Source organism: Orycteropus afer, unplaced genomic scaffold (assembly GCF_000298275.1).
Source record: "Orycteropus afer afer isolate SDZICR_OR568_19922 unplaced genomic scaffold, OryAfe1.0 scaffold00188, whole genome shotgun sequence".
Lineage (NCBI taxonomy): Eukaryota > Metazoa > Chordata > Mammalia > Tubulidentata > Orycteropodidae > Orycteropus > Orycteropus afer.
This window is the reverse complement of record NW_006921775.1, coordinates 4,324,314-4,336,382: the sequence shown is the minus strand read 5'-3', so window position 1 is coordinate 4,336,382 and position 12,069 is coordinate 4,324,314. Positions and strand designations below refer to the sequence as shown.

The window sequence follows — 12,069 nt, the reverse complement described above, 5'->3', positions numbered from 1 at the left end:
TTCCATAAAGATTTAAAGCCTTGGAAACCCAATGGGGGTTGCTATGAGTTGGATTTGATGGCAGTGAGTTTGCTTTGGTTTTGAGTAGGTAATGAGCTCCCTGTCAGTCTGCCAAAAGACATAAAGCTAGTTAGTCGAGGCCCGAATGTACACCAAGGGTCCTGACTGCAAGTAAAGGGCTGTTATTACTACCCAAAGGATTGGCGGATGGCCTATACTGATTACCCAGGCCTGAGCAGATGAGAAATAAGGACTTGGTGACTGTTCTGTATCTTAGTTTCATCATAATGAACAAACAGCAAGCCAAAAAGGCATTTCCTTTTATTCACTCTTAGAAGATTCCCGTTGGAATAGCTCAGAGGTTCCAGGAACATTTGTTTACAACCTCATTGAAGAATGTGGTGAGAAAAATACATATGTGTGTGTGTGTGTGCATATATATGTCTCTTTTGTGGTGTGTCTCAGAGAGGCTGCTGTTTTCTCTGTCAGGGACTCAGAAGCGCTTCTGGAGGGCAGACTGGATATTCTTCAGTAGGCCCCACTTAGCTCGATTCTTTCCACGACCATCTGGCGTTACCACCTGTAATCAGAAGCAAAGACCTATAGTACCAGCCACAAGAGAAACAGTCGATCCAGGAAGCCTTCTGCTGTGTGCCCGACACTACACACATCATCTCATTGACCCTCAGATAAAATATATAAGGCAGGTGCCATAGGCTCCATTTTACAGATGAGAAGTTGAGGCTCAGAGGGGTTAGGCAGCTTTCCCAAAGTCCCACAGTTAGTATGTGGTGGGGCTGGGATTCCCCAGACCAGGTCCTGATCCCTGGGATTCAGTGCTGATGACTAATGAGGCTGAGACCACATATGGGCTTCACTTTAGAGTTGTCTCCTGTGCCCTCTGTGTACTTACTTCTGTCACAGCTGTTACTAATTATAAGTTTCAGCTAATAGGTTTGACTTTCTTACTAGACTATGAGCACCTGGACTGAGGTGTGGAAGAAATGGTGGTCTTTCATCTCTGTAGTCCCAGCACTAGTTTTGATAGAGAAAGTTCTTAGAAAAGTATGAAAGGTGAACTGAATTATAATTTGTAAGTTTGCCAATTGTTTCCCTTTGATGCAGGCAGAAATGCTTCTTACTATCTCGAATGGTCAGCGCTACCTGGAAAGGCAGATTTCACTGGGCATTAGAGAGACTGGGAGGTTGCAGCAGGACTCTCCTGGGAGTTTTACCAACTAAGCTTAGATGTAGATCTCTACATACTTACCTTAACAATGAAGGGTTTATTCACTTTTCTGATCTGGCAGTGTTCTCATTCCTTCCCAATACACATTTATGAAAGAGGCATTTAAGGGATGAAGCTGAGACCCAGGGTGAGAGAATGATATGAATGGGCCATTGGATCAGTGGGCTTGCCCTGGATAAATGAGGACTGGTGAGGCAGATGGTGTGGGTGGTGAAAAGGATTGTTTGTACAAAGCACAACGTCTCTATATACAGAGCTTTTAATTTTCTGTATTTGTAGTCAAAGGGAAAGAATTAAGAAAAAAAATAGATACTATTAGCATATGCAGGAGCTCTGGTAGCATAGTGCCTAAGGCACTTGACTGCTAACCAGAAGGCTGGTGGTTCAAACCCACCAGCCACTCCTCGGAAGGAAGATGGGGCAATCTACTTCTGTAGTGATACTGCCTTGGAAACCCAAGGAGGGGTTGCTATGAGTCAGGTCTGACTCAACGGCACATAACAACAACAACAACATTAGCATATGCATGTCTAGTTTTACAAAATGTATTTTCAGTTTTAGGGTAAACAGGGCTTAATACAAAGAAAAGATCATATCCATGACTTTAGATTGCCCATTGTTGGGTAAAAATGGAGATTATAATAGAAATAACTGATAAAAGTAATATAAATTGTGTAATACATACAGCTATTGGAGACAATGAGGAGGGGGGTCGTAAGGGGTCAGGAACTGACTCAAAAAATAGGGATCTGATCTCTGTCTTACAGTAAAGATCTCTAAAGGTTAAGATTATGGGGATTGAAGGGTATCTATGAGAAAAGGGGTCTAGGACAGAAGAAACAGAACTTGAAATACAAAATAAATTGAAATGATAGTTGATATTCTGTTCCTTCCAAATGCCCTAGGCTTAGATGGTTTTCCAAATGATTTTTATCAAACTTTAAAGAAAGAGTTATAGGAAATAGGAAAAGAACAAAAGCTTCTTGGATCATTTTACAAAGCTAATGAAATATTGATTTTAGAACCAGATAAAAACAATATAACCAAAAAACTATAGGTCTGGTTCACTTATGACCACAAATGAAATAGTACAAAATAAAACATGAGCTAACTGAAACCAAATCTATTAAAAATAATACATCATGATAACATAGGGTCTATTCCATGAATGCAAGTAGAGCTTAGCATTAGAAAAATGGGTCAATAGAACTCACTCCATTCATAATGGCCTAAAGGAGAAAACTGTATAATTATCCCAATAGTGCAAACAAACTCATGAGATTCACCTACTTATGTGCAAATTTTCTTAGTAAACTAGAAGTAGAAGGAAATTTTCTTAATTTATTAAAGATCCCATATCATAAAAAGGAAATAAAAAATCATGACTCAATGGAAAAGTTTTGAGATTAGGAATAAGATAATGACATGTACTATCACTGCTACCGTTTTATGTAGTCCTCAGGTCTCAGCCAAAGCTATAAAGAAGAAGAAATCTAGGTTCCAGGATTGGAAGGAAAGAGATAAAAGCATTGTTATATATAGACAGTAAGATAATATATCTGAAAAAAAAAAGAAAAAAGAAAAATCAACCAATAGACTCTAAGAATAATAAGAGTTTATCAAAATTGCTAGAATCAAGATTAACCTCAAATGCCAATAGTTTTTATTCTGAACTAGCAATATATTAGTATATATGATCGAATATAAAATAACATTTATAGCATCAATAAAAATTGATAAATTAATTTACGTAGGAATACATAGTTTCTCTATAGAAAAACTTAAAAACCCTAGTAAAGCACTTAGAAGATTATTTGAATAAATGGTCAGACATACAAAAATATCAATTCTCTCCAAATTAAATTAGAGATTCAGTGCCTTCCTAATAAAATTCCAGATGGAGTTTTTTATAGGAATTCAATTTACTCTAAAATTTACATGAAGGGATAATTTATATGTTTAGCAAAAGAAGCATTAAGAATGAAAGAAAATTTTGCCTTAGCAGTTTGTCAAGACATAGCACAAAGCTGAGGTTGAAAAACAATACAAGTGTAGCATCGATACAGAACAGACAAATAGACCAACAGGATATAATAGAGAACTCAGACTACAGACCTCTAAATGTTGTTGTTGTTGCTATTTGCCATCGAGTCGGCCCCGACTTATAGTGACCCCTCCTTGGGTTTCCAAGGCAGTATCACTATGGAAGTAGATTGCCCAGCCTTCCTTCCAAGAAGTGGTTGGTGGGTTTGAACCAGCCTTCTGGTTAGCAGTCAAGTGCCTTAGGCATTATGCTACCAGAGCTCCCAACTGGCTTACTAGATGGTGAAAAAGTATATCCCTATCTCTCACTCACTCACTGCCATCGAGTCAGATCCAACTCATAGCAACCCCTATTTACCACGATATAAAAAGGAACTCTGAATGGATTAAAGACCTATAGTTAGGTGAAACTAACTATAGTTAATAAAATAATGTGTACAAGATTATTTTTGTGATCTCAGGCTAGGAAAGCACTTTCTAAACAAAATTTCAAAAAGTTAAACCATAAGGAAAAAAAAATTGTTGAATTGGATCACATCATAATTGAAGATTTCTGCTGTTTTATGAGCAAAGTTAATAGACAAGTGCTACATGGGAGAAGATATTAACAATATCTAAAACCATTGTCTAGAATATATAAAGAATTCCTGCAAATCATCCAAAAAAGGCAACAAATGCAATAGAAAAATGGGCTAAGGATATGAACAGACTATTTACAAAAGAGGAAATCCTTAAAACTAACAATCATATGAAAATTAAATTTTAAACAATATGGTGATATCACTTTATACCCATCACACCAGCAAAATAGTAGGAATCTGGATCATTCCAAATATAACCCAAAAACCAAACTCACTGCTATCGAGTCAATTCTGACTCATGGCAACCCCCTTTGGGTTTCTGAGGTGGTAAATCTTTATGGAAGTAGATTGCCCAGTCTTCCTTCTGCAGAGTGGCCGGTGGGTTTGAACCGCCAACCTTCTGGTTAGCAGTCAAATGCCTTAGGCACTGCGCCACCAGAGCTCCATTCCAAATATAGGTAGTGATTAAGTTTATAGAGACCCTCATCCAATCCTGATGGAAGTGTACATGATTATAGTCAAATGAAGTATGTACCTATTCTGTGACCAGAAAATTTACCCTTGGCCTATCCCGGAGAATATCTTCACACACCCATCGTGACCACAGACACAGAAGATGTCATGCATGAGGCTGTCCATTGGACCATTACTGGAGGTAACCTGAGTGTTTGTCCTAGCTGAGAAGACAGGTAAATGCAGAATTAGGAATAAAGGGATTAACTGTACATAACAACATGGATGGTGCACAGTGTTAGGGAAAAATGGTAAGAAACAAAATAAAATGTAATATAATACTATTTGTGTAAATTAATAACACATTCAAAACAATACACGTCATGTAAGAACTCATAAAAACAAAAAGATATATATATAAAACATATCAGAATGATTGTTTAGGGAGGAAGGTTCACAAAAAGCAATTATTAAACAAGCATTGATCAGTGTTATTGGACCATCAACTGAAACGTAATATTAATTCAACCCTCTGGAATGAAGTTAAAAAAAATAGGTCCAGCGTGAGCCTAAATTATATTCTGGGTTCAAGCCTGTCTGGAGGTCAGGTAGGAAGGGACTAGTAGAGCTTTATTTGCATGGGTAGATCAAGGAGCTCTTTGGAAAAGAATTAGTTCAAAGGAAGTAGAGAATGCAAAACATTTTATTTCATCTCAGGGCTTGGGACCACTGTAAGTGTGTGAGTTGCTATGGGGATAGGTTTAGGGTAATTATTCTAAGTAAGGAATAGTGTTGGTTACTCAGATTGTCCTCCAACCTCAACTTTTCAATGTGTGTTTCTCAGCTTGAGGAGAGGATCTGAAGTAGAGAGAGAGGGAAAAAATGGATGATTTCAGGAAACCAATATAAGACACCCAGAAAGGCAAGTCCTGCTCTATGGCTGGACTTCCAACATGCACATGGGCTATGAGCTATGCAGGAAGGAGGGGCACTGCATAGCCTCATGCAGATGGCAGGACTACTTCCTGAGCATATGTGAAATCTCTGGTGAGGACTCTCAGTGCAGAGTGAGAAGGAATTTGAAGGCATAGGTGTGGGCAAGGGTCCCTGCATTTGCTGATGAGCTGTAGAGAAAAACCCAGAAAAGTACCAATTTGTGACTATTTATTGTACCTGTATTTTTACCTTCAAATTTAAAGTAACCTGGCAATCTATTTTCTAGATTGTGGTAGGCAGGATAATGCCCCCTCCCAACTAAAGGTATCCACATCCTAATCCCTAGAACCTATGTATATATGTTACATGGCAGCAAAAGGAAAGTAAGGTTGCAGATGGAATTCAGCTTACTAGTCATTTGACCTTAGACTAAGGAGATTAGACTGAATCATCTATGTGGGCCCAATGTAATCACAAAGGCCTTTGAAAGTAGGAGAGGAAGGCAGAAGAGAACCAGAGAGATGGCAGTCTGAAAAGAACCATACACAGGCTTGGCTAGTTGGTGTTCCTACATGTGCATTTATAAATGCTGTAAAAATGTCCATATACATTATAGAGTTAAACCAGGGACAAAGTTAGGATCACTTCTTAGGCACAACCAAGCATCTTGAGGGAGTGAGTCACTGAGTCTGTGGGCTTGGGACCATGGTTGCGGGAACATCAAGCTCAAATGGCACAATGTAGTACACAAAAATACTGTACATCCTACTTAGGTAAGTAGTGACTGGGGTCTCAATAGCTTATGAGTGGCCATCTGAGATGCAATTTTGGTCTCTCCTCATCTGGAGCAAAGAATGAAGAAAATAAAAGATGTATGGAAATAGTCCAAGGGACAAATGAACCACAGGAGCCTCAGCCTATATGACCTGAGACCAGAAGAAATAGATGGTGCCCAACTACCAATGCCAACCACTTGGAAAGGGATCAGAATTGGAGATCCTGGATAGAGTAGGAGAAAAAAATGGGAGCAAAATTAAAAAAAACATGAAATAGAGCCAGATTATTGGTTAGATAATGTTTTGATTACTTCATGCTGCTCTAAAAGAAAATACCACAAATGGGTGACTTGAACAAACAAAAGTTTATTCTCTTATAGTTTTGGAGGCTAGAAATCTGAGTTTAAAGTGCCAGACTCTAGGGGCTGGGTAAAAGTCCCTCAACCTTGGCCTTCAGCTCTGCCTGTTGCTCCTGGCCCACTAAAGCTACAGGCTTTCTTCATTCAGGCAGCTGCTGGCTTCTGAGGCTGACAAACCCAAGGTTACCAGGTAAAAAGGCACACTCTCAATATTACCAAACCACATGGCATGCCACTGATTCAAGTCCCTTAAGAGTCCCAAGATTGGCAGACAGCGTGGCAGGATGTTGAACAACAAACGAATCAGCTATGTACAGGATTCAAGCATGTCCCAAAGCTACAGACCATTCTGAAAGCTTCTCCTTATATACTGGGAGGGGAGCTCTGGTAGCATAGTGCCTAAGGCACTTGACTGCTAACCAGAAGGCTGGTGATTCAAACCCACCAGCCACTCTTTGGAAGGAAGGTTGGGCAATCTACTTCCATAGTGATATTGCCTCAGAAACCCAAGCAGGGGTCGCTATGAGCCGGGGCTAACTTGACAGCACACAGCAACAACAGCATATACTGGGAGCAGATCACATCCCTAAGGCTGCTCACAGTAGAGTCCACCATGGAATTGATTACCAGTCTTATCATGGGGAATAACTACATTCAGCAGCCCAAGCCATTCCAGGCTCAGCCAAGTTGACACATAACCTTAACTACCATAGATAAAGACCAGTGAAACCCCTGAAACTCTGGCTCTGAGTCTCCCTTCAGGCCTGGAATCAGACTCACTCCCATGGCTCAATTCTCATCCAAACAATAGACAGGCCTGCAAGCTGAACAACTATACTAGGGAGACATACTTCTTAGAGTGTCAATCATGGGAGATCAGAAGGACAGCATTTGCACAGGGAGAAAGCTAGGCAGGCAGGAACACATAGTTAAGAAGGACACAGGGAAGAGGAAACCACAGGGAGGAGGTGGGAGGAGAACTGTTACATTGTAGGGATTGTAGTTGGTGTCAAAACAAAATGTATATGAACTGTTAAATGTAAAATGAATCTGCTTTGTAAAGTTGCACTCAAATCACAATAAAAAGTTAAAAAACTTGGCCCAGTGTTTCTGGGTGTGAAGATGGAAGAAGGGGCAATGGGTGGTTTGTGAAGCTAGAAAAAGCAAGGAAATGAATTCTTTCCTAGATCCTCCTGAAGGGACTCAATTGTGCTCACACCTGGACTTTAACCCACTGAGGCTCATTTTAGACTTCTGATCTCCAGAACGGTAAGATAACAAATTTGTATTGTTTAACCCACTAAGTTTGTGATATTTTTTTACACAGCAATAGGAAACTAATACACAGATGGAAAGTTAGATTTGTCATAGAAAGACCTCTTAGAAGTGACAGTTATTTAGCTGAAATTTTAAAACCAAAGGAAGACAGTGAGTCAAAATAAGAGGATTGTTTCCAGAAATGGGAATGGTACATTGAGGATTAAAGGAAGAGCTCAAACTTACTCACTGCTGTCGAGTCAAATCTGACTCACAGTGACCCCTCCTTGGGTTTCTGAGATGAAATTAAAAGGTTGCATGACTTACTTAAAAACATTTTAAGGTTGATTTTCCTTCAAAAATATCTATTAGGCCCCTTCTATGTTAGAGGCTTTCAGCTGGGACCATGAGCAAAGATGGGTGAGCAGGATGGACATAGTGCCTATCCTCATGGGAGCTAACAGCCTAGTGGAGTTGGCACTTGGACACAGGCACACCTGCCCAAATCCAATGCTCTTCTGAGCATGCAGTCTTGCTTTTCACAAAATATAAGTGCAGTTCTCCCTGCTATTGGCTTTGTTCTTATTTCCTAAGCTGGGGTACCACCCTGCCCCCAGACTTAGTTGCACCTGGTTATGATTCAGGAGGACAAAGAATCCCAGCTTTGGATACAAACCTAGGTTCCTACTCTATAATTCCTCTACGTTACACAAGGCAGATGTTTTCCCAATGGAGGCAAAAATTCCTGCCTACCCTAGTGGGTGGGATACTCAGTGATAATGACACAGACAGCCTTCAATAAATGGGACCTTTGAAAAAACATTAAAGTTAATTTTCATGCATCATGTCTTATACTCCAAATAAAATCCCTTTTTAAAAAAATCAACAAGGCTCAGACTATGAAAATCAATAGAAAAGGTGTTATTTTACATTTTTTTTTTTTTGGTAACAAAAGTACATATGATGGAAATATTGCAGTTTGGATAAGAAATGATTCTGCTGCCTCATTGCAGCATTTAAAGTGAAACCTTTTAGGAATACCTGCATAGGACTGATGCCAAAGGAAAAATATTTCGATTTTACAGAAAGAGCTGAAGTCATTACTTTTCAAAAGCTTTATAAATGTCATTCAAACACACCATCTTATTTTCATTTGCTATTGAAGCCTTTACTTATGCAAATCATGACAAATGTTAAGGAAACCAGTGTTTCCCCTGGAATGCTAATATAACCACAAAGAGAGGAGGAAGAATTACTTCTGAAGGAAAAATCTATATTGCAGTTCTGCAAGTCAGATAAAAATGAAGCTTCCAGAAAACCTCATTAATTAGGGCTCTGCTCATTTAGAAATTGTGTTAAAAAGCAAAGGGACTGGAATGAGTTTCCTTTCCTTACAGAGAGTACAGATTAATCGCATAAACACAATTCTGGGGGAATGTTATTTTTTGACTGATTGTATAAAACATTTAACCAGCTTCCACCATCTTATTGTACTTCATAATTATTATTTTTACTTAACAATGTAATTCTTCACTCTTTAGACAGTCTTTCATAGATCATTTGTTTGGTCACATTTTCACTTATATATTCATTCAGTAACCATTATACTCCTGTTTACCCATTGCCATCGAGTCGTTTCTGACTCATAGTGACCTGACACTATAGGACAGAGCAGAACTGCCCCATAAGGTTTCCAAGGCTGTAAATCTTTACAGAAGCAGACTGCCTCATCTTTCTCCCATGGGGAAGTTGGTGGGTTCGAACCGCCAACCTTTTGATTAGCAGTCAAATGTTTTAAGGACTACATCACCAGAGCTCCTTCAATAACCATTAAGAACCTGTTACATGCAAAGTGCTGTGGTAAGCAGTGTGGGAGAAAGATGAATTAGGCATGGATTTTGTTTTCAAGGAGTTCATAGTGTAAGAGGCAGGACACACACAAAAAAACAACAAAACACTACCTAAAAGGCCTGAGAAGGACTGAGATGGTAGACGACTAATGACATATTTAGTTTCTCTACGCCTGTCCCAAGCTCGTAAAAATCACAGAAGATAGATTTTTTAAAATAGCTACTGCAGTAGAAAACAGGAGTTCTCTTTGTGGGTAAGACATTTTTGAGTAATTCCTCAAAATGACAGATGGAAAGAAAAATCCATAGCCAAAATCACATTTTGAAAAATATGGTACTATTCCTGGTGCATTCTGCTCTGAAGAGAAGGGTATCAAGATCAAGAAAGACCCTTGGGTCACTGACAGTGTTGAGTCACTCAAACCAAAACCAGACTCACTGCCATTGAATTGGATGTGACTCACAGTAACCCCTCTGGGTTTCCGAGGCGGTATCACTACAGAAGTAGATTGCTCCATCTTACTTCCAAGGAGTGGCTGGTAGGTTTGAACTGCCAGCCTTCTGATTAGCAGTCAGATGCCTTAGATACTACGCCATCAGAGCTCCTTAGGTTGAGTCACTATTAGGGCTAATACTTATCTCTGTTTTTGTCCTTCTCACACCACAATGCAATTACACCTACTCCTCATTTATCAACATGGTTGGTTCCAAAGCCCAAGTTATGTGAAAATCAGTGTGATGGGAAAATGGAGGATGATCACATCAGATCACAAAAATAGAGGATGACTACATCATTACATAACTACCAAATTACATCATTACCAAACCAAACCAAACTCACTGCCGTGGAGTCAGACCCAACTCATAGTGACCCCTCCTTGGGTGTCTGAGGTGGTATCACTAAGGAAGTTGATTGCCCGATCTTCCTTCTGAGGAGTGTCTGGTGGGTTTGAACCACCAGACTTCTGGTTAGTAGTCAAATGCCTTAGGCAGTATGCCACCAGAGCTCCTTTACGTCATTAGATAACTGCCAAACCACTGAGAATCATGACCTAGGCAAGATGACACATAACCTTGACCATCATAGCCAGTGTTATTCTTGCCTCATGCCTCAGCATTTGTTACAGGTAGAAGTATGTCATTAATGAGTAAAATAATCTATAGTAGATTTTTTATTATTGTCATAAATGCAAAATGTTGTATAATGAGGTAGCTGATAAGTGAGAAGTAGGTGTATTTGAGCTCCTTGAAGGCAAATACTGTGTTTCATTTTCCTCTGAATCTCTACGTCCTCACACAATGCCTGGCCCAGATATTCTTAAAATCAAATTGAACTAACAATTCTCAGGCTTTGTTTGCAAAGTCTGATTGAGGCCAGCAGTCTTCTCTTTGGCCCCGAGTAAACAAGTTTTCGGGGATTACAGGGAGCAATCTTGTGAGGCATCCAGAACCTGTAAATCTGTTTGAGAGAAAACATGCATAGTACCTTGCAGATGTCACTCCATTGCCCAGGCCCATTCTCATTGATGGCTCTAACTTTAAACAGATATTCAGTGTTGGGAGTCAGGTTGTGCAGCTCCAGATTCTGCTGCATTATGTCCCGAATTTGTCCGCAGAGCTCTGTCTGCACATCATTATTAGAGGCAGTAAAGACTTCATAGAATTCCATCTCAAAAGAGTCCACATCTTCTGTTGGGCATGTCCAGTAAACCTATGGAAGAAATGAACGTATCTATGTGGTACCAATACATGCCATTCAGCTTTGTTTCCCAGATTTACAGTGTTGGCTGCCTAAGAGGGTGAACTTAAACTGATTTTATCCCCTTTACTTCTTTATTTTTTATTGTGCTTTGGGTGCACATTACAGAGAAGAATTTGTTTTACATTCCAACTGTTCATGTACATTTGGTTTTACCCCCTGATTACCATCCACAACCCTAACCCACTCTCCTCCTCTCCCTTCCCTGTGACACCCCCATCCTTGTGCCCTTCTTAGGTATGCACTCCTGTGATATAGTCTATGTACAATCCTCTTAGAAGACTGCAAGATAAGACCTTACATGATGCTGTAATGAGTTTCAAGACCAAAAGAATAGCCTTCTGTGTTGTTATCTGTCAGTTAATATGGAGGTGACCATGGGCCTCTTACATCACTAATAAAAGCAGCTGCCATTTAATGAAAATCTATTATGCATTAGATTCTGTACCAGACATTCCTTTTCCTAACTCATTTGATCTTCACAGTCCCCTGGAATATAGATATTATTATCTCATTTTACTGATAAGGCTCAAAAAGTTTACATTTTAGTGAGTTGTTGTGGAACTATAGAATCTTAGAGGCTGAAAAATTTGTCTATTTCAACCCTCGATGTGTTTATGTATTTTATACACAAGGAAATGGTGATCCTTGTTAATTAATTATCTAATTAATGGAGAGTATGTGTTCACATTCAAAGCATAGAATAGCAACTCCTGGGAGGGGATATATTAACAAATATCAATTGGCAGATTACGCCTGATATATAAATATTTTACAGTAATTGTATTTTGAAACAAATGTCTCAT

The 12,069-nt window shown here is 39.3% G+C and overlaps 1 protein-coding gene across 1 annotated transcript in view; it reads right to left on the bottom strand.

Moving 5' to 3' along the window:
• Positions 1-493: 493 nt before the first annotated feature.
• Positions 494-12,069, bottom strand: part of TRIM42 (tripartite motif containing 42) — a 28,738-nt gene continuing 17,162 nt past the window's right edge. Inside the window, exons 4-5 of the mRNA XM_007947518.2 lie at positions 10,991-11,215; positions 494-580 (exon numbers count right to left, since the gene is read on the bottom strand). Of these exons, the coding sequence (XP_007945709.1) occupies positions 494-580; positions 10,991-11,215 (312 nt within the window). The remainder of the gene's footprint in view (positions 581-10,990; positions 11,216-12,069) is intronic.